The sequence below is a fragment of the Lissotriton helveticus genome, chromosome 7 (assembly GCF_964261635.1).
Source record: "Lissotriton helveticus chromosome 7, aLisHel1.1, whole genome shotgun sequence".
Lineage (NCBI taxonomy): Eukaryota > Metazoa > Chordata > Amphibia > Caudata > Salamandridae > Lissotriton > Lissotriton helveticus.
In genome coordinates this window covers 988,132,487-988,159,752 of record NC_136068.1, presented here as the reverse complement: position 1 = coordinate 988,159,752, position 27,266 = coordinate 988,132,487, and the positions used below count along the sequence as shown (strand labels likewise).

Sequence of the window (27,266 nt, the reverse complement as noted above, 5' to 3'; positions counted from 1 at the left end):
GCATTGGAAAATATTCCTTAATTGCGAATTTGCAAAATGCGAATTCGCAAATAAGGAATATTAAGGAATCGCTAAAAAATAGCGATTTTTTTCATACATACCATTTTGCAATTCCTAAATAGCGATTCCTTAAAATTCGCTATTTAGGAAATGCAAAATAGTTTGTTGATACATATGGCCCTCAGCCTTTCTATTTGCAGAAGGCAATACCTATTTTCCATGTGAGGCTGCTGGTGCCCCTTGCCACCCCAGATAATCGTTGTAATCCCCGCCCTTTAGATGTGGTATCGGTCGAGAGATGCTAGGACTGGTACACGTTTTTGTGCAGCTCTGGCCAAACCTGTTATCACCGTCTAGCCTATCAGTATCACATGTTAAGCTGTGTGGCTACAAGAGATCTGTTAAATGTGTAGGTTAGCTATATTACAGGTCGTTAATGGGAAAGGCAAATGAGTTAGTTCCTGTCAAAGAGCATAGTCTTGGGTGTACTAAAGGACTTTTCTGTTTTTTGCTGATTTGGAAAATCATTTCTTCACCTCCCAGCATATGCGGATTGTTTTCTCGAGAGCGTTGTCAACCATGGTGCAATGTTGTGAGCCTAAAGGTACAGTAAGTTTTGAGTTGCCTTTATCTCGATGATTCTAAGATTTTTTTGGTATATAATCATGTTGTGCAGTTGGATGAGTTGTGGCATATCAGAATGGTGAGGGGTACATGTCGTTTGCCTACTCATTAGGTGGTTGTTTAGTATGTCTTGGATTGGGGGAGGTTTATGGCATCATATCGCGCAAATCCCAGGCTGGAAAGGAGCAGAAGAGCAAGGTGGGGGTAGACGGATGGATTTACGCCCTACATACAAATTGGAATGTGTTAAAACACGTCTATGAAGATATTCCTTTTATTTGTGATAGTAAGATCAGAAAAAGTCCTAATAATGTTAATATATTGGAAAAAAGAGTTATTCTCCTAAGCATTCACTGATTTTGTTATTTTTTTCTTCTAGTGTAACTCACTCCCATAGCTCTTGCAGTTCAAATACTGGAAGCAGGCTAGAACTCAGTCTTTAGCATTAAAGGTCTGATAAAGTACAGCAAGGCTGAACTTTAGTCCTTGAGCTAGTACTAGTAGCCTAATTTCACTATAATCAAAATAATCTAAACTCTTTCTGATTCTAGGCAATAACCCATTATCATTAAAACTGGGGACCTGGCATGTGATTCTCGACTCTCTCACTCAAAGAAAACCACTTAGAAAGCACAATATCATCTGACATTGGGTCCCCAGTGTCAGGATACAGAAGTCTAGTCAAGAATTTCTGGCCGCTGATTGATTGAAAATTCCAGGTCTTGACTGTATTGGTCTGCCAGAGGTGTCGGCGACTTCTTCTAGTAGCCACGTTGCTGCTCTTGCAAGTACATCTAAGTAGAAAAGTGCCCTCCAGAAGGAATCCCAACGGAGGAAAGAGCCATAGGGCAAAAAACCTCCAAAGTGGCAGTGAAATTCCTGAATGAGAATTCAAGGCTGGGATTTAGGATACATTGCACAGAAGAAAATACTTGAGTGACAGAAATGCAGGAATTTAGCAAAGACTGACCTAGCTATCAGTGGAAACAAACCAGGAGGGACAGTTGCAATGAACGTGAGTGTTAGTAGCTTAAAGCAATGACACTAGGAATGAACTTGACCTTCTTCCTTTTGTAGGCCTAAAAACTGGAAATCAATAGGAATACATCTTGGTTTGGGAAAGGAGCTTTGGGTGTCTACTTGGTGTCAGCCATTTTGGATTGGGCAAAAGATAAGCCCAGAGTGCCTCACAAGGGAACTCAGGGAAAAGGAAAGTTTGGGGAAATGGTGACGCCAATAGCATCTTTCATGAGCAGCCCCTCACAAACCGGCTGCACGGCAACACTGGTGGGTTGGCTGTCGTAAGGTAAGTGCGAGCGCGCCACGCATGACCTGCCGGTGTCTCTCTGTCTCTCTCGCTAGGCTTCTGCTGGTATCCTGCAACACGTCCTGCCCACTCAATAGGACTTTGGGCATCAGGGTTGGGCGAGGTATGAGTGGGGGAGCCTCACCCATACATGCAAGACAGTACATGAGAAGATCAGTCTTAAAGTAACATGAATACACAATACAAACTCCTTCAAACCACAGGTAAAAGAACTATTCTGGCCCATTGAGTCATTTGTAGGAGATAACAATTGAAACCAAGGATGCAAACTTTGACAGCAGAAGAGGCCACTATTATCATTAAAACTGATGGCCCAGACACAGGCAGCAGAGCATAACCCCATTGCCATTGACAGTGAGGGTGCTAGCTTTGACAGAAGTAGGGAGCCCTACTGTCATTAAAACGGAGTGCCCGAAAACGTAACGGAAGCTCACTTAACATAGGATGTGTTTTCGGAGCCAGTGGCGTATTTATAGTTGCCCTGAAGATATTTTTAAGGGGGCGGGATCTTCATTTTGTCACATTCCACAGCAAGATTAGTTTACAGGATTGAATATGTGCCACTAAGAAGCAGGACCAATGAAGTTAAATGTAATATGTCTAACTGCCATGAAACAGTTCTATCACCATAGTCTTGTACGGTCAATGAAAAACTCTCGCTGCAGAAGATGTTTCATATGGGCCCATTATAAGTCAAGGAGATGCCCTCACATCATAGGGAGTCAGAAGGTTTGCATTAGCCAAGTATCACAGCATGTATTTTTTTTTATAGCGCACACTGCATACAGCAGGGAGAATTGTCTTAAGGTGTCAGGTACAGGGAAAAAGTCCACTGAGAGGGATCAAACAATTTTATAAAGCAGAGAAGCTGTATTTTAAGCACAGCGGCAAGGTCAGAACTATCTAATGTAAAGGCTACATCTATTCCATTTAAATCCCTGTGAAATAACGCATGCCACCCACAGCCCTCAACTTTTAATGTGCCTACATCGCACCTTTAGAAAACCGCAGAATGACCAAGAAAAAAATGTGAATCTTCATTATTTGTATGAAGTACTTCAAGTAAGGAGATCTACCTGCTTACTAGGTCTTACCTTGCATTATTTCCTATTTTGTGGAACTGGACTGGCGGTATTTCTCAGCTCTAGGGAGTGTGGGCCTGCAAAACAGGCCATAACTACACATGCCTATTCCTATAGCCTGAGAACCATTTTTTCAATTTAATGGCGTATTTGATACTTCTATTAGTCAATATAGTGTTTATAAACTCCATAAGCCATTTTAACTGTAAATCCCCAAATGTGATTATGCAGCTAAAGCTCTAAACACTCACATCTGGAGCAAACTTATAGCATGAGCTAAGAAGCAGTCATGTAACACTGCAGGCCAGGCCTGAGGGCAGAAATGGAAACAACTGAATCTGTTCTGCAGTGGGAATGCTGACTTTAAAGCTAAAGAAATATGTTAGCTATAACTGTGCCTTGTAAAATTTGGGACAAGCTGCATAGGGATTAGAACTACGTTTAAGTTATGGCCCATCCTTAATTTAATAAACTCTAACAAACTGAGTTCTATGTTACAAGCTAGGCTATTGTCAGCTTGAATACTGTTAACCTTGTGCAGTGCTCACAAACATATTTCTCCTTCACTCAGGTTAGGTAAAAGCTGGAAAATACATTATGGAAGCATATCACTAATTGAAGTTAAAAATCATTGCTGAATATGGGTTTTAATTTTACATACTACAAGGGTGACTTAGATAAGTTTGTTATTATCTTTGTCATTTCAGAAATTAGCTTCTTCAAATCGGTTTTGATCTCTTTCCTGCCACTAAGACGCTATTGGTTAACAAATTAATAGATTTCTTTCACAACACTTCTCTTCCACTCCTGACAAAACGCTCTCCTGGACAAAAGCCTTCCCATCCTACGTTGGAGCTCCCTCTTGTTTGGCACCTATCTGTCGAAGGAAATTTGACTCTGACCAAAGTGCTGCCTAAACAAAGGTCTTCTTACCTGTCATTTCCCTACTGTTGTGACAGTTATTCATCAAGGGACCTGTCTGTCTCCTTATTCCACTGAAGGCCAGTGATCGTACTGATTAGACGGAGCCAGTCCCACCAAATGGGAAAAAACATATGTACTACAAAGGGGTTGGCTTTTGATTTGATCATGGAGATGCTGGAGGAGGTTGACTTTGGGAAGAGTTGGAAGCAGGAATGCCCAATACATAGAATTAGTTCAGTTTTTGAAAGTTATGTATTGAACTAATTGAAATCATTTACATTTTTTTAACAGAAGTTTAAATTTCAATATAATGTTCAAATCAAGGTTACTATTTTTCAAATAATAAAATATATTAATAGTTCAATATCTGTATAGTCACCACTGTATAGTTATAGTTAGGCCATAGTTTCATTGGAAAGGTGTTTTTTGATTTGCCAATACATTTGGTGTAGTTTGATGAATATCCAGGAACATTGCCTCAAAAACATCCACACACCTCCGCACTTTCCTGGAAAGTTTCTGGGTGATCTGCAGACCAGGGGCCAAGAAAACCGGGAGGTCCCAAAACACGCTTTCCCCATTCAAATTTCCATAGGAATTTTAAGAGGTAATGCAGAATTAATGGATGAACAGAATTGCACCAAAATTGGCAGAAAGCTAGTCCTTTCCTCAGAGTGTGCTTTTTGTGATTTGAATGTAAAGCTGCTCAGTTATTTTGTTAGAAATTAAGCTTCAAACTATAGTGGTATTTGAACGGTTGCTACTCCTAGGGTACCGCAAATAAAAAAAAATAGAGCAATCTGATAGGCCTGGAGTGCTTTTTTTCTCCCCAGTCACCTCAGTACTTGAAGGCTGGTACCGCTCACACAGTACTGAGCAATCTAATTAGCTGGCCTCAACATCAACTGAAATGTTGAATTCCCATTGTAGGGCTTGGGGCCTCGGTCCTCTTGTCCTGACTTTTGTTAGAAAATAAGGAAATAAGGAGGCAGGGTATGGGTACCATGACCCCTGACCCATTGGGGAGGTTTCCAGAGGGACACCCTTAGTGTCCTAGTGGGGTTTGGAGAGGCCCTCTTTTGGTGCCACAAGAATCTCACAGCATCCTGCATGGCCCATCCATATGGTCCCACAGGAGGACAAGCATTAAAAAGTGAACTTTGCACTGTTCCATTGTACCTCGGAGTGACACTTTTGCGACTGTAGTATGAAAACAATAAAAGAAAAATTGAGGTGGGTGTCCATGTGGATGTTGCGCAACAATTGAAGGTTGGCCAGCTGCATGGTTTTGGCCACCTTCAGAGGTTGGAGCGCAGAGCTGGGCTGCATGCAGTGAATGGGGAAAGGCTAGGCGCGACTGAGGGAACTGATGTAAAATTGAAATTGAATGCCACATGTGACACTGAAAACGTGGTGTACATCATTAAATGCCCGTGTGGGTTGCTATATACTGGCAAAACTACTCGCAAGTTGAAAGTTAGAGTTAATGAACATAAGAGCAACATAAGAACAGCTAATGTGAAGTCCAACCTGGCTCTACATTTCAAGGATTCCAGACACAACATCAGTCAGCTGCGGTTTGCTGCAGTAGAAGTGGTCAAAAAGCGAGACGACAGAGACAATAATAACTTTCTTTTGCAGCGTGAAAATCATTGGATTACATTTCTTCAGTCCATGAAACCATCCGGTCTCAATGATCGAATGGAATTTCAATGTTACTTGTAGAGTTGACCTATACTGTTTCTGCACATGTTTTGATGCTGGCCTTTATGCCCGAATATGATTGTGTATCGTCTGTACTGTTTTTCCTCCTTTTTAATTAATTTACATTATCATTAGTTATATGTGATGCTTCATTTGGCGCTGAATTGTATTGCAGTTTTTTTATAATTCATTCTGTGATATTGTCGTATATGTACATGTTATTCCTATGCCTACATTTGGGTTTCTGTTTCCACTTTAACATGGCCGCCACAACCGTAGTCCTCTTTCTATGCGCACTGTCTTCCTCTAACCTACTTCCGTATGCTTTGCACGCCGGGTTTACACTTGATGGCGAAGGGCGTATCGAGCAGGACACGCGATCTTGCTTCACCTTTTCTGTAAGTTTTTACCAGCCACGCTATGCGCTTTACGTTATTCACGGTGTTATACGGGCAGTTAAGGGTTTCTTGACTATTAGAATACGGAGATTAAGTGCACCTTCATATCCCTTGGTCTTCGCAACTTTCGGTTTGTCTTGGTTGGTCCACACCCTTATAGCAACGACAGGATGTTTGCTTTAGTTGTGACACACTTACGGTGATTTTTCGGGCAACACGTATTTCGGGTGCCTTAATATTTATGCACATGAGGTTCACATTTTGTTATTTTTCATTAGATATTTTTTTAGTTAAGGCAGCATATTCTTGTATATATTATTACTCGGTGGATCACACTCAGATCATATCATTACTGTTCTTTTAGGATTCCCCTGATGAAGGACCGGGTGTCCGAAATGCATTGGGAAGGGAAATGAAATCGTCATATACACAATGAACGTGGATTGTTATATGAAATGAACTTTATGATTAATGAAAAAATTCATGTGAATTAAACATGATGAAGAAGATGAACACAATTTTGGTTTAATTAATTTCTGGTGACTACAGAAGAACTTTCCAAAGAAACTCGTTTGTTTCATCTAGGTTGTGCTCGAAGAGTTGATACCTATCCTAGGTGTCACTAACCCATTAGTGATTTCTACACCTTCTTTGTCAGGGGGTGATATCTTTGAAGCACACCACAACTGGTTGACCTTATGCACAGAGAGGAGTGCGTGACCCACACCTCCGCGACTGAGGGTTGGTCACTAAGGGGGTGTTGGGTGCAAGGTTAGGCCGCAGGCCAGGCATTTTAATTAACCTTATGTTGCGCACGGTTGATGGCCTTGCACAATGCCTGGGGGAGGGGAGGCTAAGGGTAGATCCTGGATGCTGGCAAGGCCTGTGTCTAATCTGTCCTTGCACAGGGTCAAAAGCTATACCTTGTGATGGAGTTTTATAAATAAAAAAAACTGCTTAAGTGACATTATAGATGGGTAAGGCACTCAGATTTTAGCTTACACAAAAAAATACCTAGAAATTCACTAAAGAAAACAAAGGTTAAGGTAACATTTTAGTTAGGCCTTGTAATAGCACAAAACGATCATTTTAAAACAAAAACCAAATACTGAAATTCACCAGTTAAAGTTTCCTAAGTTAACTACAAAATGTGCCCCCGCCATGCACTGCTTATGACCTCACATATTCCATCGATCATCACGTTAAATGAAATTGATGACATCTCTGATGACATCTCAAATGACATCATTGATGAAATCACTGATAACTCAATAGTCATATACAGCATAGCATTACGGAGTGTACATGTGTGGGTCCATAGCATGGAATTGTGTACGCATGTTGACATTTATGTGGTGCATTATAGACAAATCACTAAAGTTTGGAGTGGAAGCATTACTTCCTACTAAACAAGATAAAAGCTGAGTGCACCTAATTTAGGTTACACTGGTATTTTAGGAAGTAGGTTAGTGCTTATAGTCAACTCATGGTCCAAACAATCTGTGGGACTGGCTAAACCATTCATTCATGATAGATTATCCACCTGTGGATATCTGGGCAAATACACATATTAAATAGTTGTAATACAGTGCTATAAACAAATTCTATGTAGTGAGGATGTTTATAAATTGTGTATATTTATTTCCGAAACTTCGTTTCCAATTTTGAGACATTGGAAATTGTTGAATAATGTAGAATGTAGGGGTATCCCACTTAGATGTGGTTGATCTTTCACTTGTATTGTGAGCACGGGTGTAAGATTGTATGCCAAATAGCCCATTTAAGGAACATATGTAGTGTATCTATAGTGTGTAGTCCATTGGGTCTGGACGAAAGGGCCTTCACAGTAGCAAATGCATATCTGTCGACCTCTTGACTTAATATTGCTTGTAATGTGAAGTATTAAGTACGTAATCCGAATAGGGTGAAAAGAAAATTGTCTACTACTGAAATGTGTCGAGTTACTGCAAAGGTTACAAACACTATATAGCAATGTCATAAAGATTGCATGATGTCATCAATGATGTCAATTAACAGGTTATGAGTAATGTAATATGTGTGGTCATAAGTAGTGCATTGTGGGGGTCAAGTTGTAGTCAGTTCAGTAAACTATAACCAATGAAATTCAGTGGTTGCGTTTTGTTTTAAAACAATAGCTTTTATATTATTACAAGGCCTAACTATAAATTACATTATAGTCTATAATGTAATTTTTGACCTTTGTTTTCTACAATAGAACTATATCTCTCTCTCTATATATACATATATGTATCTATATAAATCTATATATACGAATATATATATATATATATATATATATATATATATATATATATATATATATATATATATATATATATATATATATATATGTGTGTGTGTGTGTCTGGTGGTATAGTAAAATTTGAATTGGAGTCCTAAAAGCCTCACATTTTGTAGTATATATTCCCTATTTTACCTAAACTCCACCTGGTCCCTCCCACACTAACTACTAAGTAGTAATTTACAAGTGCTCAAGTTAAATCTCCACCTAGAAAAGATAGGAGCTGTGGAGTAGTCTGTCCCCCCTCTCCCTTCCTTACTTTTTTCCTTTCCCATTTTGTGGTAGATATTACCCATTTTACCACCATTCCTCCTGGTCCCACCTATATTTCCTACTAAATAGTAAATTTACATATATGGAGATCTCCCCATAGAAAAGATATGAGAGGTAGAGGTTCCACTCGCAGGCTTGCAAATTGCATTTTTGTAGTAAGTTCTTTTGTCGTACCACTTCAATTACTAAAAAAATCAGTTTTGAATCAGGCACAAACTCTCTTTCTAGTTGGTGAAAACTGGTGCAAACCGCATAACTCAAGCTTTGAATTTAAAGTATCGTCTTTATTTTCCCAATACTGTAATGTACCCAGTTCTCCAGTAAGGAACAGATCTAAATGACAGACACCAATTTTTTGTATGTGCAGTTATTGTTGATTTATTGCATTGTGATGAGCACAGTTATTGAGTTAAGTCAGTTTCTTCAGTTGTTTACTCATCAACATCCAGTATTTATGCCATTGAGCATTTGCCGGATTACTCTATTTATTCCTAATTTCATCAGGGAAATCCCTCCATTCCTGCTGCCGTCACATAGCTCCATCCCAGAAGAATGTTCCCAATTTTTATTTATCATTTTCTTCTGTTTCCATAGCCCAGTCTGTGCCACAGGAAAGAGGTTTTACCACTTTTCACATATGATATATTCACCAACTTTTTTGTTGTTTTTGACCCTCACTTCCTTTGTTGGCTCTTAATGTTAACTCATTTAGATTTTCAGCACCAGTGAGCACCACGTTTATTTCTCCACAGAAACCTCCCTCTTGACAGTCCTTAAACTGCTTTCTTTTGTCATCTACTTATACCGCTGCCAGGCTTTTTCCTGTACTGACTTGTTGAATTAGTGTCTCATTGGGCTTATCCATCAATGATTTAGACTAAGGGCCTAATTTAGATTTCAGCGGGTGAGTTACTCCATCATAAATGACAAATATACTGTCCTCTGAAATATAAAACACGTGGGATATTATGGGGTTTTTATTTCAGCGGATGTAATATCCATCACTGTTGTGACGGAGTAACCCGTCCATCGAAATCTAAATCCGGCCCGAAATAGCATACTCAAGTCAATTAGTCTGTATCTGAGGAAAACACTTGGCACCCCTATTCTATGTGCGAGCAACAGGGAATACAGTTTTTTTACACACATGCCTTGCTGGATGAACTGGGTTTCTTGGGAGTCATTGACCCTCAGAGTGCAGGCTGCAAAACATTGTGTATCTTTCGGACTCCTATCCTGCAGATAATGATGCACTTTCTGGATTTTACCTCCAGAACACACACTTGGAAAAGGCTTTATAGTTCCACCATGGCACTAAGAACTTCATCAATTTGCCAACTTAAGACAGAACGCCAACTGGACTGCAACCACCCAGAACCCACTAAGCAATATTTATGAACATGTGTTTCAGGTAATAATCAATCCTATAAAATATCATAGGGATAATTAGTGGGACACAGTCCCTTTTTCAGTATGGAATGGCACACTCAAGAACACTAGGGAACTCTGGATACATTTTAAAGATGTATTCTTTATAATAAAATCCATATCCTAGTACATGCAAAATCCATTATTATTATATGATGTATTACTATAAACTATAATCAATACAAACAATATAGCAGCAGTAACATTTACAGAAGTGTGAACAGCAAATAGTAATGTGACATTTTGGTAAAATCATAAAGCTTTCTTTTTGTTAATACTTATAATCCCACCCTCAGTTCTTAGAATTAAACAAAGGGGCATAATTCGAGTTTCAAACATCATTCACACCCGCATTCCTCGTATGAACAATGAAGCAGTGATCAGTAGAATTGCAGTGTCTGCTCTTCTCATCTACATTGGCAGACAGACTGAGACCACCAAGGGAATGTGTCTCCCGGTATCCTTCAGCAAAAGAAAGTGATACATTTCTGTACAGCCTCTTTACAGAGTCTCTGGTATGAAGATCCTCTTTATCTCTCATACCTTGTTCTTAGCTTTTATAACATGTCTAATTATTGTTGCACTTTTCAGTATAAACAATTAGCAGGAAAGACCGTTAACATGCTTTCACTTATTACACTGTACAGAACCATGCCTTTTGTTTAAAATAAACAAATAAGAAGAACAGTTATTAGCTTCTATGAAACTTTATTAATGATTTAAACAATCATAACAAGGGAGAATTCAATTCATACAAAATAACGTTAATATACTCAGGCAGACTTAATTATCATGTTACAATGAATGATTGCACGAATAAATGTGCATTGTATATTTAAACATTTATACCTAGACAACTAACATAACAAAATTCAAGAAGTGGGATACCAAATGTGGAAAAAACATAATATTTATAACAATATAATGCCCCAGTGAAAGCAAATGGCCTACAATGACATCTGAGAGACAAAACACAGTAAAGACCTGCATTCACAATCAAACAATAACATAGCTCACACAAGTAGGTCCAACACATGAAGAAAAGTAAGGATGGCCTTCCGTTCCACCCAGCAAAGTTCTGAATGGTGTATCATGAGTAGATTCTCTACTGTAGCTGGTTTGCTCTTTCAAAGTACTGTCATCCTTCCCTTTTCCAGTTAAATGCTCATTTCTAAGTATTCCAAGGTCACCACAGTCAATATGCTAGCAGTAGTGTGGATACTGAATGATTCCTGGCACTGAGTATCATCTCTGGGTTTACAGGCTAAGTCTTCATTGTAGGTCACAGTGGTAGTAGTACTCTTGCACAGCGCTCTTTCTAGTAAAAGAACACATTCATTCAGATTACTTTATAGATCTGCTTCTAGAGCTAAGCTACACCTGGGATCTTGCAGAACTTGGCGAAGTTTCAATGTGCTGGGACTTTGAGTGAATGAGAAAGAAAGACTTGCGGGAGCAGTGCTTTTAGGAATGTCTGAGTAGTATGCTAGAGAGGAAAGCTGAAGGGAGCTCCCAAGGAGTGGCAATGGGCTCAGAAACTTCACTTACATATCTTTATAAGTGGAGGGACCAGTACACTCCCACAGGAGCCTATCTCATCTTTCAAAGATGTTATCCTCTGGCATACTCCACTTTTAGAGGTAAAACCCACATGGGATCATGACACTAACTGGTGGAGCAAAATGCGCTCACTGTAACAGAAAGTGTGATTTTACCCCCCTTGGGAGATGGGTTATTTCATACAGACACAGTACTTCAGGAAATATCTACTAGGGCGAAACTACTGAATGTCTCCCAACATGGAGCCGCGCGCCAATCGGTAGCCGACTACCAAGTGGAACTGCAATAGATTTCTAGGGAAAAAGAAGATGTTGGCTACAGGAGATAGGTTTGATGAAGTCACAATACCTGGGCTACTCAAAAACTTAAACATTTGAAGTCAGCACTATCTTCACATTACGTTGAAGAACATCACAATGTTTCGCAAATCAAATACATCATCCTTGAAACTGTTCAAAAAATGGAGGGGATTGATAACAACAAACATCTCCTAAGAAGAGAGAACTTCTGGATTCAGAAATTGTCGACTCAAAAACCGATGGGTCTGAATGAAAGAATTGAACTGTCCTGTTACCTGTAAACATTTGCTCCATTGACTGTAACTTGTGACCACTGTGTTTGTTCATGATTAACATTGACACTTTTACTCCCCACCAGCACCCAACCCCTCAATTTTCATCCAGTTTTTTCACACAATCGACACTAGCCTCAGCGCTAGCAACAGACTCATTTTTATCCCATACTCCCACAGTTCGATCCTAGACCCGTGCATGCATATAACATTTTTTCTTTTAATAATGTTGTTCGTCTATATTCCATTCAGCCGTTATTCTCTAACATTGTATTAATTTGCACTCAGTCTGCATTACTGACTAGCCCGTCATCCATTCTTTTCTCACGATCTTTCCACATTCCACTCGATGACACGATAGACTCATATAGTCTTTTCACTATGTCAGACACGTGACGTGTCACATGATCGGCTAATTTCAAAATATCTAAACGCGGCCAGAACCCTCTGTGCCGGCGTTTCTGGAGACGAATAAACGGACCGTAATACTTCTCAACCTCATTTCAGGTTAGTCACCGACACACGATAGATTTAACTCCCGAGCGCTTCACCGAAGCACCTAATTATCATGCGCTGACCGCATCTTTATCGTTTCTTTACAGAATTGATCAACTTCCCCAGACAGGCATGTAAGTGACACGCCGCCCTTACATTCACATTTTGTTTACTCCAAACCGCTCCCACACGTGTAGGACCATGCCCACCATTATGTACCACCACTTAATCATGTTATTTTTATCCGTATGTGCACAGCACGAAATTGGGGTTAATACGATTATGTTTAGGAATACGTTTGTTTGTTTATTTTCACATATGTTGACATTGATAGTAGTTACATTAATAGCTATTCATATTGTTGTTTCACAGTGTCGATTCCCTGATGAAGGGCATGATGTTAATGCCCGAAATGCATTGGACACGTTTTAAAAGACATTGCCTGAAGTAAACATTGTCCACAATGATTTTGATGACATAAGAACTAATTTTGAAATACTGAAGTTAAAAACGCAATGAAACATAAAGACATTTAAAGAAAACTTATCGAGTGGAAGTCTTTTTATCACTAGAAAAGACAACAACATGTGTGCCTGCCAAGGGATGAAACTAGAGATCCTCTAGTTTCACTTCTTCAACGCATTTTGACGCCGTTGGGCACTCGACGTCACCTTGCGGAGCACCACAAAATTACCATAACATCATCTAAATAGGGTGATCATCTTTCAAATTGCTGTGCATCCATCCGATCCTATTTACATTATTTCATACAGACACAGTACTTCAGGAAATATCTACTAGGGCGAAACTACTGAATGTCTCCCAACATGGAGCCGCGCGCCAATCGGTAGCCGACTACCAAGTGGAACTGCAATAGATTTCTAGGGAAAAAGAAGATGTTGGCTACAGGAGATAGGTTTGATGAAGTCACAATACCTGGGCTACTCTACGGATTACTCAATAATGAAAAACAAGTTCATTCAGAGGAAAACCTGCTTTGAGAAAGGAGACAATTGTGATTGCAAGAAAATCGCAATAGGTCCGATTCCCAAAGCTACTTGCATTTGTATGTTTGACTAACAAATGCAAATAGCTTTTTTCACAACCAGAAAACTACATTTTGTAAGCACACCTCATCATGAGTAGTAAGCACCATATAAATGAAATTCCAAACGTTGCATCTGCAATTGTTCAATGATGTACTCAGACAAAGTTTATCTTCTAAGTAAATTTACTTCTAGAAATTGGGAGTGTGGTGAGAGTGTCTGTTGCAGTAACAACTAAAGTCTTAAACGTTTGAGACTATTTCCAAACTCCTCTCCGACCTCTTCCCATCCTAGAAAAAGTGGGTGATTTAGTACTGATAAAGAAGGAAGTAAATCCCTTTCTAGAGAGGGAAGAGAACACCCTCAACATTGGCTGAGTAAAAGTGAAGGGGTTCTGCACGCGAAAAATATTTCAGACCCATTTTAAAAGTATGAGATCAAGGGACACCATTAGAAGCATCAAAGTGGTATGTGTAAAAACCTAGGGAACTTTAGCAGATGAACGAACCCGAGGACACCATTGACAGCATAAATGAGCTTGATATTGTTTGTGCTACGGTCATAGCCTGAGGTATTGCACAAGAAGGTGCACTGCTAAAGTTGCCCGGAGATCGATATATATATATATGTATATATATATATATTTATGGCGGACTGGCTGGTCGAAAAATAAAGAATCTTTGATTGGCACTGATACCTGGGTCCACTTTTAGTCTTCTTGCTCATATATATATATATATATATATGAGAAAGCAGTCCTAGTCCCGTCCAATAATGGCGGAACCAAACAGGTCAAGACCTCAGAAGCCTCATGTCCAGCAAAATGAAATAGCCACAAAGAATGCCAGGAATCCAAGAATGGAAAGCAGGGAAGACGGTTTATTTGGATAAAGATGACGCGTCTCGCTCCACACGAGAGCTTGTTCACTCAAAAAAAAAAAAAAAAAAAAATTCTTTATATATATATATATATATATATATATATATATATAATCAGAGGTGCTGCTCAAGCATATCCTGCCCGCTCCAGAACGAAAGTTGCGTCATTGTGGGAGGACTCCTTGGGCCAAGTCCTATATATTAAATAAAGAATTATGACGCTTGTGGGATTATAAAAGTTTCTTTAATCCGCCGCCGCCAAACGCGTTTCGACTGCCACGCAGTCTTGCTCACTGGACAAAAGGAAAAAGCGCGCGGCCATTTTTAAATAACGAAACTGCACGTAATGAACTACATGTCAAATGACATGAAAGACAGACTCGTAGTTTTTGCACATAGTCACGCCAATACTTTGAAAATTACTCATTTCCCTGGCAAAACAACATGGCAATTATATTTGCAATAAATACATTTCAGTGGTTCTGGCAAAAAATCATTTAAACATTATTTGGCACTTTAGAGCATTCCGTAAATCACCTATGCTCAACTCCGCATTTCACAAAAATTTGTCAACAAACTTTATCGACAATGCTCGGATGCACAGTCCAAGAATAGTGCCCAAGTGGGCCCTTAAATATTATACTGATAAGCAATGGACTGCAAATAGAAAATAATCCATAGTCAAAATCAAGCTCAAGTGAGCTTACGCATCCTCCAACTAAGTCATCCTGCTCTGAACATGCCACAATCCATTAAATGCCAAAATCACTAAATCAATACATTTATTTTGCCAAAATTCATTTTCGAATATAGTTTCTATGGGAATATCATCAATGTCAATTCAGTGAATTTAGTGCATTGCATGTCTGTCCAAAACATCCTACTCGTGATTAATTAATACTCTTGCTACAGGCGGCTACCCATACATATTCACATGATTCATTTTTAAAGATGTGTGTGTAAATCTTCCTCAATATTGAGGCCCCTAGGCTGTTTTGAATCTAGCTTGATGATGTATCGAGACTCTAACCGTCTCAATTTTTTAAGGCGGTTACCGCCTCTCAAGCTCGCTGGAGTGGAGTCAATCACATAATATGTAAGACCATTAGTATCTCTATTATGTGCACTCTCGAAATGTCGCGCTACAGGGTAGGATCTGTCAGAGTTTTTGATGGCTCGCAAGTGTTGCAAAATGCGTTTATGTACTTCATTTATTGTGCTGCCTACGTATCGCAAGCCACAAGGGCATTGCAACACGTAGACAGCGTACTCTGTCTTGCATGTGTATTTGCCTTTAATTTTTTCCCATCCTGCTGGAAAGGCCCAGTTTGTACTTACTACAGTTTACACCATGCGTGCATGCCTTGCACTTTAGGCATTTTACAAATCCGTTTTTCTCTGTTAGCCAGTTTTTTTTCGGGCGTGGTTTTTTGAGTGTGTTGCTCACTAGGGAATCACTAAAAGATTTAGATTTCCTAAAAGTAATTTGCGGTCTCCTGTCGACCTCCTTCCCCAGAATGGGATCATTTTTGATAATATGCCAATGTTTGTTGAGTATTCTTCTCACCTCAACATGTTGTTTACAAAAGGTCGTTATGAACCTACACTGACTCTGTTTTTGTTGGGCGGTCTTCTGGTTTGAGAATAGGATATCCTCCCTTTTTTCTTTTGACGCTTTACAGATTCCCTGATCGATCCAATTCTCAGGGTACCCTCTTTCTTTAAATCTTCTTTTCAGCACCCCTAGTTCTTTTACTGTCTCTTCTGGGGTACTACAATTTCGCCTAACCCTTAGGCTCTCTCCATAGGGAATGCTACACTTCAAATTCAAGGGATGAAAGCTCTGCGCATGCAGCAATGTATTACCACTTGTGGGTTTTCTGTAGAGACTAGTTTGCAGCCTTCCATTTTCTACATAAACTTTGAGGTCAAGGAAGTTTACACTTTCACTGCTGATGGAACTAGTAAACGAGAGATTCAGATCATTAGATTGCAGGCTGTTGATAAATGCCTTGACTTCACATTCTGTACCTCTCCATACCAAAAATAGGTCGTCTATGAAATCACTCCAGTGAACTATATGTTCCTCCCACTCCTTTTGGTACTGCGTCCGGACAACCTGCTCCTCCCACCAGCCCATATGCAAATTAGCATAGCTGGGGGCGAAGCAGGTCCCCATAGCAGTACCACATACTTGGTGAAAAAGCTGCCCATAGAATAGAAAAAAATTACTTGTCAAACATTTTTCCACCATACGTAAAATCATTTGAGTATGTGACCACAGAGTGATAGATTTTGTACCCAAAAAGTGTTTTACTGCACGTAAGCCGTCAGAATGCCTTATACTGGTGTATAATGTGGCGACGTCTATTGTAACCAATAGATAGTCATCTTCCCAAGGTATATCGTAAATCCTCTTAAGGAAATCCCCGGTATCAAGTATGAATGATGAAGTGCCTTAGTGAGTGGATTGAGGAAAGAATCTACAAATTTTGAAGTGTTTTCCAGAGCACTGCCAATAGCAGATATTATTGGGCGGCCAGGGGGATCAGCAATGTCCTTATGCACCTTAGGTATTAGATAAAATACTGCTGTGGTAGGTTGATCAATTTTAAGAAACATGAATTCATCATGGTTTATCAACGATAGACATGTAGTTATCACGCGTACTATGCCTTGATAAAGATAACTGCATAGTACGTAATGCAGATAAAGGGGGCAATGTAGTTCTTTGGGACAGGGAGAAATACCTGTTAGAAGCATACAAACAATTGAATAACAAGAAATGCTATGTTAGAGTAGCGGAAAGCATGATGGTAAAAAGCAATGAACAATTTAACAATGAACTACAAAGTTGGTATGATTCATCGTTGATAAACCATGATGAATTCATGTTTCTTAAAATTGATCAACCTACCACAGCAGTATTTTATCTAATACCTAAGGTGCATAAGGACATTGCTGATCCCCCTGGCCGCCCAATAATATCTGCTATTGGTAGTGCTCTGGAAAACACTTCAAAATTTGTAGATTCTTTCCTCAATCCACTCACTAAGGCACTTCCATCATTCATACTTGATACCGGGGATTTCCTTAAGAGGATTTACGATATACCTTGGGAAGATGACTATCTATTGGTTACAATAGACGTCGCCACATTATACACCAGTATAAGGCATTCTGACGGCTTACGTGCAGTAAAACACTTTTTGGGTACAAAATCTATCACTCTGTGGTCACATACTCAAATGATTTTACATATGGTGGAAAAATGTTTGACAAGTAATTTTTTTCTATTCTATGGGCAGCTTTTTCACCAAGTATGTGGTACTGCTATGGGGACCTGCTTCGCCCCCAGCTATGCTAATTTGCATATGGGCTGGTGGGAGGAGCAGGTTGTCCGGACGCAGTACCAAAAGGAGTGGGAGGAACATATAGTTCACTGGAGTGATTTCATAGACGACCTATTTTTGGTATGGAGAGGTACAGAATGCGAAGTCAAGGAGGCATTTATCAACAGCCTGCAATCTAATGATCTGAATCTCTCGTTTACTAGTTCCATCAGCAGTGAAAGTGTAAATTTCCTTGACCTCAAAGTTTATGTAGAAAATGGAAGGCTGCAAACTAGTCTCTACAGAAAACCCACAAGTGGTAATACATTGCTGCATGCGCAGAGCTTTCATCCCTTGAATTTGAAGTGTAGCATTCCCTATGGAGAGAGCCTAAGGGTTAGGCGAAATTGTAGTACCCCAGAAGAGACAGTAAAAGAACTAGGGGTGCTGAAAAGAAGATTTAAAGAAAGAGGGTACCCTGAGAATTGGATCGATCAGGGAATCTGTAAAGCGTCAAAAGAAAAAAGGGAGGATATCCTATTCTCAAACCAGAAGACCGCCCAACAAAAACAGAGTCAGTGTAGGTTCATAACGACCTTTTGTAAACAACATGTTGAGGTGAGAAGAATACTCAACAAACATTGGCATATTATCAAAAATGATCCCGTTCTGGGGAAGGAGGTCGACAGGAGACCGCAAATTACTTTTAGGAAATCTAAATCTTTCAGAGATTCCCTAGTGAGCAACACACTCAAAAAACCACGCCCGAAAAAAAACTGGCTAACAGAGAAAAACGGATTTGTAAAATGCCTAAAGTGCAATGCATGCACGCATGGTGTAAACTGTAGTAAGTACAAACTGGGCCTTTCCAGCAGGATGGAAAAAATTAAAGGCAAATACACATGCAAGACAGAGTACGCTGTCTACGTGTTGCAATGCCCTTGTGGCTTGCGATACGTAGGCAGCACAACAAATAGAGTACATAAACGCATTTTGCAACACTTGCGAGCCATCAAAAACTCTGACAGATCCTACCCTGTAGCGCGACATTTCGAGAGTGCACATAATAGAGATACTAATGGTCTTACATATTATGTGATCGACTCCATTCCAGCGAGCTTGAGAGGCGGTAACCGCCTTAAAAAATTGAGACGGTTAGAGTCTCGATACATCATCAAGCTAGATTCAAAACAGCCTAGGGGCCTCAATATTGAGGAAGATTTACACACACATCTTTAAAAATGAATCATGTGAATATGTATGGGTAGCCGCCTGTAGTAAGAGTACTAATTAATCACGAGTAGGATGTTTTGGACAGACATGCAATGCACTAAAGTCACTGAATTGACATTGATGATATTCCCATAGAAACTATATTCGAAAATTAATTTTGGCAAAATAAATGTATTGATTTAGTGATTTTGGCATTTAATGGATTGTGGCATGTTCAGAGCAGGATGACTTAGTTGGAGGATGCGTAAGCTCACTTGAGCTTGATTTTGACTATGGATTATTTTCTATTTGCAGTCCATTGCTAATCAGTATAATATTTAAGGGCCCACTTGGGCAGTATTCTTGGACTGTGCATCCGAGCATTGTCGATAAAGTTTGTTGACAAATTTTAGTGAAATGCGGAGTTGAGCATAGGTGATTTACGGAATGCTCTAAAGTGCCAAATAATGTTTAAATGATTTTTTGCCAGAACCACTGAAATGTATTTATTGCAAATATAATTGCCATGTTGTTTTGCCAGGGAAATGAGTAATTTTCAATGTATTGGCGTGATTATGTGCAAAAACTACGAGTCTGTCTTTCATGTCATTTGACATGTAGTTCATTACGTGCAGTTTCGTTATTTAAAAATGGCCGCGCGCTTTTTCCTTTTGTCCAGTGAGCAAGACTGCGTGGCAGTCGAAACGAGTTTGGCGGCGGCGGATTAAAGAAACTTTTATAATCCCACAAGCGTCGTAATTCTTTATTTAATATATAGGACTTGGCCCAAGGAGTCCTCCCACAACGACGCAACTTTCGTTCTGGAGCGGGCAGGATATGCTTGAGCAGCACCTCTGAGATATATATATATATATATATATATATATACATTGTTGTACTTTAGCAACCATGCAGGACTGCTAATAAAGTAAGAGGCACACTCGGAGTCAGATTTTAAAGCTAAGATGCTTTAATCGGTGCTTTACAGTTTCCTCTCCCCTCCAATTCGACAGACGCGTTTCGCCTTCGCGGCTTTTTCAATGTCGAATAACCCATAGTGTTACAATGACTTTTAAACCCAACCTTCAATTCCATGCCATGGAAACAAATGACGGACATAATCTTGACCAACTATACATTCGTATGGTGGCGGCCATCTTATAGTGGGTGAAAAAGTGATTATTCAAACAATATATAAGTGCAAGTGTATAAACAATAATTATACAGTGTTAAATAAAGAGAGTCGATTTCCTCTCACTATATGTGTTCATAAAAACAGGACTCTTAATTATAGAGTTGCAAGTTGATTATTGACAATCTCCATGACCTGTATGGATTTTTCAAAGTCTCGGCAGTTGCCACAGATGATAAAGGCAAAAAGTTCAGAGATCAAAAGAACATTATAATCCCGTATCATCATGTATAGCCAGCTGCCGAGATAGCATAATTGAGCCCTGTATGGGCAAAAGGCTCCCAGCCTAAAACTTGTCCATATGTCCAGTTACAAATACATGCTTCAATAACAACAGATTATTAAATTGTTAAAAAGTTGACCCCTAGATAATGGGCCATTGGGAGGAATACGAAAGCAGGTATCAGTGTCAATTGTATAATGACCATATTTTCATGTATATCATTCTGACAGTAAGAACCTACATTTCTTAGTACACTTTATCGTGCTAGTTGGATACTTGTACAACACATTATTCAGATGAAAATACTCTAGTCTAGGTGTGCCCAAAGCTCTTCGTCATTATTGAGTCCCATCGGGCTCATGCTTTGGAGTTCTATAATATATCGGGACTCTTTGGCTCTGAGTTTTTTCAGTCTGTCTCCCCCTCTCTCATGTCTGTCTACCCCGTCGATGCAATAGAATTGTAATAGATCCCTATTACTTTGATGATATAACTCAAAATGTCTAGCGACGGGGTAGGTGGGGTCCTTATTAGAGATCGCCCGCATATGTTCCAGTATGCTTTTCTTTGTAGGATTTTTGGTGCTACCAATATATCTTTTGTTACAAGGGCAGACAAGACAGTAAACCGTATAATCGGAATTACAATTATAGAACTTATTAATTGTTCTCATAGGCCTGCTGTTTCCCGATCCACCCTCAAAACAAGTAACTTTCTTGCTGAATTTACAAGCCTTGCATTTCTTGCAAGGAAAAAAGCCATTTATGCCCAGTTTGTTTTTGGTGGCTGTTGGTTTAGTGAAATGACTATGTATAAGATGGTCGCCAATGGATAAACATCTTTTGTATGTGATTGCGGGACGTTCTGGGATATGCTTCTTCAAAACCGAATCAGTTTGAAGAATATGCCAATTCTTTTTGAAGATCTGAACAATTTGTGCGGATTTCTCATTGTATGTGGTAATCATACGTACAGTATTATCTTCAGGTTTGATTTTATTGTTACTTGCAGAAGATAATAAAGTTCTTCTATCAATTTGCTGTACTTTGAGTACCGCATTCTGCAGATGTCCCTTCTTGTAGCCCCTGTTCTTGAAACGTTGCAATGCCTGTTTTTTAGCATTATCATAACTCTTCTCCGTAGAACAATTGCGCTTAAGGCGCAAGAGCTCTCCATACGGGATGCTCTTGATAAGGCTAATCGGGTGGTGACTATCTGCATGTAATACTGCATTCCCTGCAGTGGGTTTTCTGAAAAGGCAAGTGGCTAGAACGTTATTTTCAATATAGACCTGGAGATCTAGATAATTGACTGTAGTATCGCTAATGTTCCCTGTGAACCTCAGATTGAATTCATTATTATTTAGAGTGGCAATGTACTCCTCAGCAGAGGACCGATCACCCCTCCAAATAATAAACAGGTCGTCAATATATCTTGTCCAAAGTACAATCTTGTCTAGCCAATGGTCGTTATCCTCTCCCCAGGCCACGTGCTTCTCCCACCAGCCAACGAAAAGGTTCGCATAGCTGGGGGCGAAGCACGTGCCCATCGCTGTACCCCGTTTTTGCAAGTACAGTTGTCCATCAAACACAAAAATGTTATTGTTTAAGCAATAAGATACCATCTGTAATAGCATGTCATTGTGTTGTGCAAATTTGGGATGTTTCTGACCCAAAAACCATCTGATCGCTTCCAGGCCATCAGAATGACAGATGCAGGTGTATAGACTTGTGATGTCTAGTGTTATCAGTAACAGATTTTCTTCCCAACAGATTCCTTCCACATGTTTCAAGAAATCCCGAGTGTCCTGTATATAGGATGTTAGGTTCTTGACAAAGGGAGATAGAAAAGAGTCCACAAATATTGCAGTGTTCTCTAGGAGACTGTTGTTAGGAGCAACTATAGGTCTTCCAGGTGGATTGCTATAGTGTTTGTGAATTTTGGGCAGGTGGTAGAATGTGGGCAGCGTCGGTTCTTCACAAAGCAGGAAGAGATACTCATCATGATTTAACATGCGCTCTGCTTTCCATTGTCCTAGTAGTTGATGATATTGTAGGATGCTTGCCCCATAAATGTTACGTTGGATTTTAGTGTAGCATTCAATGTCCTCCAATTGCCTCATAGCTTCTTTCTGATAATGTTCTTTACTGAAAATCACCATGTTGCCACCTTTATCTGAAGGTTTTATTTCTATGGTTTTATCATTTTTTAGGGTTTGCAGAGCTTCCCAATATTTTCTCGGGATGTTAAAGTTATCAATTCCTTTCCGGTTTTTGCTGGCCAGATTTTTCAAATCATTGATAACAGCTTCATTAAAGACATCAATTGCATCGAAAGGAGTCTGAGGGATCTTTCTAGATTTTCTTTTGAAGTTACTTCTGCCTCCCACTTGGGTTATTCCTGCTTGTTCTAGATATTCCTGGGTGTTTGGCGCCATCGATTCTCCGGCGCTCAAACTCTCTAATGCTTGTAAAGTGGACAATGCCCGGAAAGTATTAACCGTAGGTGAGGCTTCTTCTGTGTCTTCATCCAGAATAGGAAGAGATGTAGATAATGTGTCCTGGGGATTGATCAGAAAGATTTTTTGAAATTTTAGTTTTCTTATAAACTTGAATAGGTCGATAAAAAAAAAAAACATATATATATATATATATTTTCATAAATATATATATATATATTTTTTTTGACGAAGCTGCAAAGCGAAACGCGTCTGTCGGGGGTGAGGGCTTTGTAATAAAGAATTTTGAAATCGGATACCTGTGTGCTCACCATCTTTCAATCTAAACGGAGTTGAAGAGTGCTGGATTATATATATATATATATATGTATATATATATATATATACATACATACACATATATACAATAAAGTTTAATAGCATGGTGTTATCTTGTATTGGTATTTATCCCTTATGCTACTGAACATGTTCAGTACACAGTTATAAGTGTGGGTGTGTTATGCTGTGTTATCTATCCTGCAGTGTGTATCCTGCAGTGCCTTCTTACAAGTGTGGGTTTGCTATGCTATGTAATATATCATGCAGTGTGTATCCTGCAGTGCCTCCTATGCTGATAGTAATCAACTACATTGTATTAAATGAGCATAATGCAAAAAGCAAGTTTGGAGTCCTCAGACATCAAGAGCATGAGGATGGCTGATTGGAGGAAGAAACAATGGCACTCTTGTCCTCTTTATTATTCTCGTTTAGATAATGTGATTATCGGGTGGGGATAATGAGGGAGTACAGAACAATATTACGTTGTTCTTTTCATTGCATTGCCGATAAATGTTACCCTTACATTTTACACTTATATTGAATAGAAAGTGCTCTGTCATTCATGCTGTTCTTTGTTTTCCTTTCCTCCGCAGGTAATGCATTTGTGGTGAGCCTCGCCATTGCGGACCTTGTCGTCGCCTTCTACACCTATCCGCTGGTCTTGATTGCAATTTTCCACGATGGGTGGGTCATGGGCAACCTTCACTGCCAAATCAGTGGCTTCCTAATGGGGCTGAGTGTCATTAGCTCCATATTTAACATCACTGCGATTGCTGTCAACCGCTACTGCTACATCTGCCACAACCTGAAGTATGAAAAGGTCTTCACCAGTACAAACACCCTCTTCTACGTGGCACTGGTATGGGTGCTCACCTTCTTGGCTCTTGTGCCCAACTTTTTTGTGGATTCCCTGCAGTATGATCGCCGTGTGTACTCTTGTACTTTCGCCCAGTCAGCAAGCTCCCTTTACACCATTGCCGTGGTGGTGGTCCACTTCTTCCTTCCAATCTCCATTGTTTCCTATTGCTACCTCAGGATTTGGGTGCTGGTCATCAGAGTGCGACGGAGGGTCAAGCCTGATGCTCGTCTGAGGATCAAGCCTCACGACCTGCGGAATTTCCTGACTATGTTCGTAGTCTTTGTGCTCTTTGCAGTGTGTTGGGCACCACTGAACTTCATCGGGTTGTCAGTGGCAGTAGATCCAGCTCTTGGCACGTCTATCCCAGGGTGGCTCTTTACAGCCAGTTACTTCATGGCCTACTTCAACAGCTGCCTGAACGCTGTTATTTATGGCATGCTGAACCATAACTTCAGGAAAGAGTATAAGAGAATATTGATGGCATTCTTTCACTCTCGCTAAAGAGGAATAGAAGACGAAAAGCCACGGTGAGACCGTAAATGTTTCGATAAACGGAGACTGTGGGCTGTATCTTCCTGACTCTAATGTGAAGGACTCACTGCTGGAGGTCTAGGGGTTGGGCAGACTGAGAACACACGTCTAACAATGAGGCTTCATGTCATAGTGTAAATTAGGTGTAATAGCACTACCTAGTATATGAAACTCGCCTGTGCACTTCACCGCTAGTGAGATTCTGCCTAAGAAAGTAGCTCATTGTTTGTCACAATTATACAAATGAAGGAAATTGGATTTAACAGTGCCATGAAACTAGACAAAACCCCAGTCTGAAAGTAGATCTAAATTACAAGAGAGATCCATATGTTTAAACAAGCTAAAAAAAACTACTAAAATCTGCCCTAATCCCATGTTATTAAAAACAAAGAAAGCACACTATGTCTTTCGTCATTGTCAAATTATGTCACTATATTACTAAGCATCAAAGCAAGTTAAATCCCAAATGGTGAAATGAAAAAAAAAAATCTGAAGAATTCACAACAATGGCACAATGGTATAGAACCCCAAACAATCACAGACAATGATACCAAACCAGACGAAAGAAGATGAAGGCAGCCAAATCAAACAAAGCAATACAAGTGTCTAACACAATCTTTAGACAAAACCAGAGCACTAACAGACAGTTGAATGAAACAAAACTAGACACACAAATCAAAACATATCAACCTCAAACTAAGACACATTTAACCAAGCCAATATAGGCACTGAAAGCAATAGCAAATAAAGCGAGGCAGATCCTGATTGTTGCACTAAACAAACCCTGACCAACAGGAAACGAAAGCAGCAATTATGCCAATCCATGAAAATTAAAGGAAACGAATTGAGAATGATTTCAGAAAATGTCACCAAACAAAACTTGAAGAACTAGACATATTCAAATCAAATATATCCAGACTGAGGAATTTACCAGACTGATCTTCACACAGTTGCTAAAGCATAGGGTTAAGAAGCCTATGAACAAGAGACCATGTAACCTAGCTATACTGCTGAGTTCGCTCACTGAAAACATTTCACAACCACATCACATACGCTACAAGGAACTACTTGTCATTCAAACTAAGCAATCCATAAATTATGTATGCACTTGCGTTTATATTCTTAACAGTTCACACAATGTAAATAGAGTTTGGCAGACGGAAATTTACTCTGTCAGGAAAGTACTGCGTTGCCCTGAGAGAGTACCCACCGCCCAAATTATAAGATGTCCGCCGGCCCAGCGGACATCCTCGCTGTAAATGCTTTGAAAGTTTGACAGATGGCTCTGTCAACATTATGGAGCAGTACATCAACCTTTCAACGTTTATTTTCAAACAGAAAATAACAATGTTGGCTTTCCTTTTTGAAAATAATAAATAATGCAATGACACCCTCGAGATGGGAGACTTGTCCTATGGCATAAGAGTGATTTTGGAGTTCTAACTGTCCGTTACTGCCGGGTTTGAGGAAGCGGGACTTTACTTTGGAGGACGGGGTACTCCGATGCTGTTCAGATGGAGCCCCATCTCATCCAACATCTAAAGCAGAGCTTAGGACACAAAATCAAACCATTGATATCCATGCAGCGTTCCCACAAGCAGACACCATAGCTAGCACAGCCATCTTTGTACCAACCGAAAAGAAAGGCACTGTAGACAGCACAGTCGATTCCTTTAATTCACCAATGTACATGAAAGCGCTGTAAACTGCTCTATCACTCAGGTTGCTTTTATTTTGGTGGAATTCCACAGAGAGCAGAACTATTGCTTAAGATATGCAAGTGTATTAAGTACATATTCTATTATAGAGCTTGAACATATGTATCACTTAATAAAGGTACAATAGAAAAAGGGCTTTCCTGCCAGTAGCTAGAACCTAAGGTTTCATATCACAGATAATTACTTTGTTCTGTAGGTTTTAAATATTACAGGCCCAGGACTTAGCTGGGTATCTTTCAAACCAGCTAGACCTCACAGGTCAGCCCCCACACAGAAGGTTATCCTAAGGCTGCTTACATACTACGAACTTGGGCATTAGGCAGCAGGGTTGCCCTTGTTTTCTTGGGTTATAGCTTCTAAAGCTCATGCCATATATGTCCTGTAAATAGGATAGATTCTCAAACCCCAGACAGTAGGGTATCCTTCAAGGTACACGTCTCTCAAGGACAGGCAGGCTCCAGAGCACAGCTATCCCTCAGGTTTCATGGATTTTAAAAGTGCTGGCATTAGAGAGCAGATCTATCTCAGGTTGCACAAAACGTTCAGACTCGGACCTCACACACAATAGCTGTCCATCAGGTTACACAGATGTCACAGGCTGAAGATTTGACAGCAGTCATTCTTTTGGTAACACACGCCTTACAGACAAATACCCAACTTGGAAGAGCAAGGCATTCGATAATGTTCAACTGTTTAAATTGGATGGATTAAAGGGAAACCATCAAGACTAAGACCACAACAACAAGTCTGAATTCCTACTAAGTCATTATAACTGCATCCTTCTGGATA

At 39.7% G+C, this 27,266-nt stretch overlaps 1 protein-coding gene across 1 annotated transcript in view; it reads left to right on the top strand.

Annotated features, from left to right (window-relative positions):
• The window catches only part of LOC144769362 (melatonin receptor type 1A-like), a 60,540-nt gene extending 35,811 nt beyond the window's left edge, over positions 1-24,729 (top strand). The window contains exon 2 of the mRNA XM_078653413.1: positions 23,963-24,729. Within this exon, the coding sequence (XP_078509539.1) occupies positions 23,963-24,729 (767 nt within the window). The remainder of the gene's footprint in view (positions 1-23,962) is intronic.
• The last annotated feature ends 2,537 nt before the right edge of the window (positions 24,730-27,266 follow it).